At 40.3% G+C, this 6,895-nt stretch overlaps 1 protein-coding gene across 1 annotated transcript in view; it reads right to left on the bottom strand.

Moving 5' to 3' along the window:
• Window positions 1-6,895, bottom strand: part of Trpm6 (transient receptor potential cation channel subfamily M member 6) — a 147,730-nt gene that overhangs the window by 57,667 nt on the left and 83,168 nt on the right. The window contains exons 24-25 of the mRNA XM_031389892.1: window positions 5,160-5,353; window positions 414-546 (exon numbers count right to left, since the gene is read on the bottom strand). Coding sequence (XP_031245752.1) covers window positions 414-546; window positions 5,160-5,353 — 327 coding nt within the window. The remainder of the gene's footprint in view (window positions 1-413; window positions 547-5,159; window positions 5,354-6,895) is intronic.

The raw sequence follows: 6,895 nt of genomic DNA, 5'->3' as shown, positions 1-6,895 counted from the left end.
CTGCAGCTCTTGGATTAAAGGCGTGCATCACTACATGCAATTATTCATAGCATTTTTTTTTTTTACTGACCAACATTAATGTATGTTTCCTCCATCAGCTTTCTTGAATATCTTGTCTTTTCTACTCCTTCATTTCCTTTAACCTTTCCACATGCAGACATTGGAATGTAAGTCCATCAGACAGGAATTCTTGATGCCTAGTTTCCATTTATCCCTTGGAATGCAAAGACTATCTAGAATATAGTGACATCCAATAAATAGATGCTGATTACATAAATCATATTGCGATACATGCTGTAAATTGGGCAGAACTCAAACCTATGGGGTTTGAAAGTGGGTCTATCTATTCTTTTACACATTTTAGGACAATCCTGATTGGGTAGCAGTTTGGGGATTAAAGAGATATTCTTTACCTTTCTGATGTCGCTCGGATTTGTTCCTCAAAACTACAATTCAGACCTTCTGACTTCTCATGGAAATATTTTTCCACACACTGCTCTTCAAAATCATGAAGCTTTTTCAAGTCATCCTTAGTGAGGTAGAGTTCTGTGGAAATAAGCACAACACATATGAAAGCCATTCTTGGAGGGCTGATATGGAGTATGATTTTACCAACGTGGATTGTGTCCCCAGTGGTTCATGAGCTGAAGCTTCGTCTACAGGCAAGGGTTAAATGATGGCACCTTAGGGTGGTTGGATTCATGGACTGGTCACCTCAAGCTTAGCCACTGCTAGCTCTCCATTCTCCCTCTCTCTCCTTCCTCACCCTATCTCCCCACTTCCCTACATTACAGGAACCCATCCCCCATGTTACGATGTAACTAGAAGGCCATCACCAGAGGTTGACCAGAGAGAGACTACAGTCTTGGAATTCCAGCCTCCAAATACAGTAGAACCTTGAATGACAGAGCCACAGGCACCATATGCTCACTTAAAATCTGTATATTAAATTTGGTTTCCCAAAATTCTATGTTGGCCAGACACGGTAGCAATAACATAGTGATTCAAGATGTCTTTATATGCTATCTGTATTATATATGGGGAAATTGTGAGAAATCACTTTTTATCCTTTTTTAATTAGAAAAGGGAAGGAGCTAGAGGTAGAGTTTAGTCTATAAATCATTTGCCACGCAAGCATGGAGACTGGAGCTTGATTGCCAGAACCCACATAAAATGATTTGACACGGTGGTGCATTCTTTTACTCCCAGCACTGGGGAAGCAGACTGTGATGAGCATCCCAGAGCATTGGGAGCCAATGAACTGCTCAAAGAGGCACACACAGAAGGTGGCTATGAAGTGCCCCAGTACTGCTACACTCAACACTGTGCGGTTGCAATTTAATACTATGTATTTCCTTCCATTTATCTTCCCTAGAAGTGGTACTATTATGTTTTGTGATCATGATTCTGGTGAATTTTATGGTTCTAAATGACAAAATATATTCTTGTCTATACGATCACTAAATACATGAGGCTGGGTACTTAATAAAAGAGGCTTACAATTGACCTTGGCATAAACAAGTTTTAACTCTAAATATATCTGCAGAATAATTTTGTCTAGATTGCATTCTATGTTCTCATGTGTACTCCTAGGGGAGATGAAGATATAGGAGGACACATGTGTGCACATGTAGATATAGAGAAGAGGTCGATCACCTGGTGGTGCTTCTGAAGTCCAGGTCTGTGAGAACATGGAACACACCAATTAGTCTGCATGAATGGTGAGAGTCTGAGCTATCTGCCTTGCTCTACCTCCCCAGTGCTAGAATTAAAAGAAAACATCAGCACCCAAGCCACTATATGTGGTTCTAAAACTCAAACTGCGGTCCTCATGCTTGCACAGAAAGAACTTCATAGACTATCATTCTAGCACCTTTTTCTTAATTTTGCTCAGATTTCTAGTTTAGATAGTTGGAATTGAGATATTTTGTTTCCTTCACTTTTTTTCTGTTTTAAATTTGTTTTATTGCTTTTTTTTTTTTTTTTTTTTTTTTTTTTTTTTTTTTTTTTTTTTTTTTTTTTTTTTAATGAGTCAGTCTCACTATGTAGCTCAGGCTGTCCTCAAACCTGCAGATTCCCATTCCTCCACCTCTCCATGTCTGGGATCACAGATGTGTGTCACAATGCCCAGTGTGGTCTTATAGGTTTGTTTGTTTGTTATTTATTCCAAATCTTCAAAAGCAAAATTCTCCAGTAAATGGATTTAGAGGTAAGACTTGCTTATTCGAAGGTCAGTTGCAAGCTTCTTTTATTAAGTACCTAGCCTCATGTATTTAGTGATCTCAGTGTGATGGGTACTAACAGTAAGTGGGAGCTTGTGTGACAGACATCACAGCCTGTCACACTGTGCTCCTAGAAATGCAGTAATACAAACATCTGAGAATACTAGATCATTCTTTCTTCTTCTTTCTTTAAAAAGTGCTGAATATTGTGAACAAACAGAAGCCTTCTTTCCAATATTTTAATAGTGTGCAGTTTTTTTCCTGTGTTAACCAAACTTCTCTCTATTCGTATACAGCTAGAGAAAGAACATCATTGTCTTTTTTCCCTGTTGACTGCTTTAACTATTAAAAGAGCAATAAGTAATGTACATGTGAAAATCGAGTTTATAGCGGGCAGAGTGTGCTGATGCCATTGCAGCCAATGAGGAAGTCTTGCCTCATCAAGCTGAGCATGGATGGGCTAAATCCTCTTTCTGGGAACTACCAGCCAATGGCCAGTCAACACTGCACTCTTCCCTGAAGTAACCCACTCTTTAAAGACGCCTCTCCCTGTGGTGCAAGGCCAGTGCAGGCCTTCATCAAACCTCAGCATTCAGACTTATACAGTGCCCTGGTTCTCAATGAGTGGAACCAGAAATCACATTTAAGTGTGTTTCTAGTATAGGAAATATCAAGAGGGCATGATGTTACTAAGGGGACAATTTTCCAAAACTTGGAAAATTCTTTCATAAGTGTCTTCACATAAGTCAAGAGAAAAATTAAATATTACTTCATAATTTACTAATTATGCAATAGTAGTTTCATTATTCTTCAATTAAAAGAGCAATGAGAAATTAGTTTTAAATTGAAAATGTGTTTAGTAATAAAAATGTGTCACAACTAAAGCACCCAATATTTTGTGATTTATATGGCGTGGAAGAACCATTTAGACATTAGAAAAATAATAATCTCCCACAGCCCCCATCTTTGATGTCCTATAAGCATGAAGCTTTTTAGGGCCAGGATATACACCAGCCACCAACAGTGGCTATCCCCAAACTCCCAAAGGGAGCTAGCAACAGATGCAGCTTGGAGTCTGCAGTTCCTAAAACTATCCACGGGGTGGCACTGCTACCCCATCGGTTGTCAATTCTACCTTTAAAGGGGTGGAAAGAAGCCGGGAGAATGTTTTAGAACTATGGGTGAACTTGCCTTGGTGCAAAAGCTTTAAGGCGGGCACTCCAGTGGTTCACAGATGTGAAAGCAAAAGTATCGGCTCAGGACACCACAACAACAAGTTCTCAGCACAGAGATTTATTTGCCCAAGAAAGATAGAGGGCAAGGAATGAAAAACAAAAGACAGGAGATAGAGGATGAAGAATAAGGGAACAAGGAAGAGGGAGGAGGGGTTTATTTAATACCAAAAATGCAAAGAATCGTAATGTTTTCCTCAGAAGAAAAATACTAAAGTAATATCTCTTTGAAGTATGTGGTGTTGGGTGATTTTTAAAATCTGCTAATTGGCAGACTTGAATTTCAAAAAAAAAAAAGGAATGAAATCAACTTTGGCTTGGGATTATGTAGTTCTATATATACTTTGGTATTTGGTAACATGTTTTTATTCAGAGGCACTGACAATTACAAAATCAAACCATCTATAGAAACTGAAGGCTGTGATTCTGGCCGATTCACTAGCCAAGCTTGCCTCCCTGTTTCCCTGGATCCAAGACCTTTTGAATCACACAGCAGGGCAATAAGTCAGGTCAGGTAACTCTACTCTCTAAGAAATATTCAGAGGAGTTCCCAGGTCAGCAGAGAAAACCCAGGTTTTCTAGGAGGTCTAAAACCTTCACACATTCAAGCAAAGACATTGTCTCTCCTGTTTCTGTTTCAGCATACCATTTTAACTGTAAAAGTATTTTTTTATTCTCTTGAAGTAATTGTTCTCTCATAGGCTTATTGCCTCAGTCTGCTAATAGAGGCCTAGTCCTGAAGGCTTCCAGCCTCTGACAATCTTATCTAGGCCTAAAATGTTCTCAGCCTCTGAGACTTGTTCCTGAATAAGCTCACCTTTTCTAGTTCTGAGCTCTGGCTGGCCTGTTCAACTCAGCTGTTTCAGCTCAAATGCCTCTCCAAGCTGATTGGATTCAATCTGGCTTTTCTCTCAGTCTCTGACTTTTTGTTCTGTTTGGCCTCATACTAACTTTGGCAGTATGTTCTAATCTCCTGGCTCCTTCTCATTTTCTGGCTAATTTTGTCTTCACCTATGTCTAGCTTGTTCTCTCTGCAACCTGTCTTGCCACAACTGTCCTGGTAAAACTGCCTCTTCCTCCTTCTCCTCCTCTACCTCCTGCTTCTCCTCTCTGTCTCTGTCTCTCTCTGTCTCTCTCTGTCTCTGTCTCTCTCTGTGTCTCTGTCTCTGTGTCTCTGTCTCTGTTTCTCTGTCTCTCTGTCTCTCTCTGTCTCTCTCTGTCTCTCTCTCTGTCTCTCTGTCTGTCTGTCTCTCTCTCTCTCTCTCTCTCTCTCGTAGCTTACCTTTCCTCTCTCTTCCCATGAGAGTTGGCCATATCCTATTCTGTCCAATCTTTCTTGCTTTGTCTGTTACTCAATTGGACTTCACTTTCAATGTGAGTGGTTCCTTCTACAAACTAACTTTACCTTCATTGTTTGAGATTCAAGGTGTATACTAAGGGCTGAGCCACACCACAACTAGAAACAGGTATTTTCAGGTAATTATACAATCTTGGGGTTCACAGTTTAATCAAATATCCTGCAACATTTAACAGAGGCAAAAATAATCATGAGACCCCAGACAAAGGTGAAGGCTTGCAAGCCAGTTTGTTCTCAGGACCTCACTAGAATCACCAGCCAATGTCCCTACCTATTATTCTCTCCCCTCCTTCATTCCCAGTGTCTGCCCTTTTTCTCCGTTCCTTCCGTTCCTCCAGACAAACTTACTTAGCCCTACGTCACCCTCTTCCTGGTCCTGTGGCGCTGGGCGACAGCACAGCCCTCGGAGGAGCAGGCACATGTGATTGAGCAGGATGAAGGGTGGGGGCAGCCAGGGCTTCTGGTGGTAGGTCATGATGTAGCGATAGCGGTTATATTTCCAGAGCTTGTTTGAGATGGATTTTATATCTAAGTAAATGTTGCTGTAGGTGGAAGAGAGAGAGAGAGAGAGAAAGAGAGAGAGAGAGAGAGAGAGAGAGAGAGAGAGAGAGAGAACATTTTAATATGGGACCTTGAAATGTGACAGTTAGACTCTATCTTCTGATTGGTTAACAGATAATCATCAGCAGTTAGCCAATAGCTATTAACCACTTAGGATTTTTATTCCATCAAATACAATATAATAACCACTTTTTACAAAAAAAAAAATATGTTCATTAAAACAGTGAACAAAATGCAGACACTTAAATCAGAGATTAGAAAAAAATGGCAACATTTTAGGCAGAAAACAGAAACTGCCCTGTCATGCTCAGTGCTATCTACAGGGCACCTTTGCCTCTCATATATGAAGTTCTTTTCCAGAACATAATGCATCCTTTGTTGTAAACAAGTCTGATGTTCCTATGTGCTACTGGCCTTATAAAGATATCCCTCATATGCCAAAAGCAAGAACTGATGAAACAATCCTAGCTAAAATATCTCAACAGAATCATATGAATGAAGAATCATATGAATGAAAAAGACATAGGAGAGAAGAATCGATCCTTCCTTAAATAAGTCAAATATGCAGAGCCTCTGAAGGCAACTTGATAAATTATTCACGTTAACTTTATAGTGAAAGTAGCCTCTGTTGGTAGTCACTCTGGGTTTTCTCTTAAATTACATCAGTTTTAAAGGAAGCCAATAAACACTGACACTAAAGAATGGCAAATGGAAACTTTAGCAGGTAGTGGAGTGCTTCAAAACAACACAGTGCCCTGAACTGTGTATATATTTAACACTGGTAGCAAGCCCAATGGGATACTACTTAGGTTTCTCTTAAAGTAAGTTTCTTCAGAGGAAAAACATTGGCGGAGTAGAATTTTAACAAAATTTAGCCAATAAAAATATTGACAAGCAAAACCTGATCAGTGATAGGGAGGAGTAGCCACAACTATCCTTGAAAGAACCAGGTCAGGATTAGACAGAGAAAGGCATGTCCCAGAGCCTGTGAAGTGCATGATTGACACATGGCTGGGTTAGAACCCTGATTCTCAGAGTGTGAAAAAGCTCAGAGTCAACATCACCTGAGTACACAGGGACATTCTTGAACTCTATCCCAGCATCACCAGGGCACATGAGGTCATGCACATTCTTGGACTCTATCTCAACACTATTGAATGGGAAACTACAAGAGGGTGGGGTCATTAGTTTGCACTTCTCCAAGATCTCAAGGCTACTCTCAATTGTGTGTCTTCAATTCACAGGTGACGTCAGCCTGTCCACCAGCAGGTAGTGATATTCACAAAGTATTTCAAGGTCTTTAATGGTTAAGAACTCTAGCTTCAGTTCCCGAACCACCCCCCCCAGATAAGTAATCAGATCAAAGTGTTGGTCTCTATATTGAGTGTTGGAGAAAGAAGGGGAAGAGACAAAAGGAAAGGAATGCAGAGGAAGGAGAAGGAAGAGGAAAAGAGAGGAAAGGAGAGGAGAGGAAAAGAGAGGAGAGGAGAGGAGAGGAGAAGGAGAAGAGAGGAAAGGAGAGG

Source organism: Mastomys coucha, unplaced genomic scaffold, assembly GCF_008632895.1.
Source record: "Mastomys coucha isolate ucsf_1 unplaced genomic scaffold, UCSF_Mcou_1 pScaffold21, whole genome shotgun sequence".
Lineage (NCBI taxonomy): Eukaryota > Metazoa > Chordata > Mammalia > Rodentia > Muridae > Mastomys > Mastomys coucha.
This window is presented reverse-complemented; position numbering and strand designations above follow the sequence as displayed.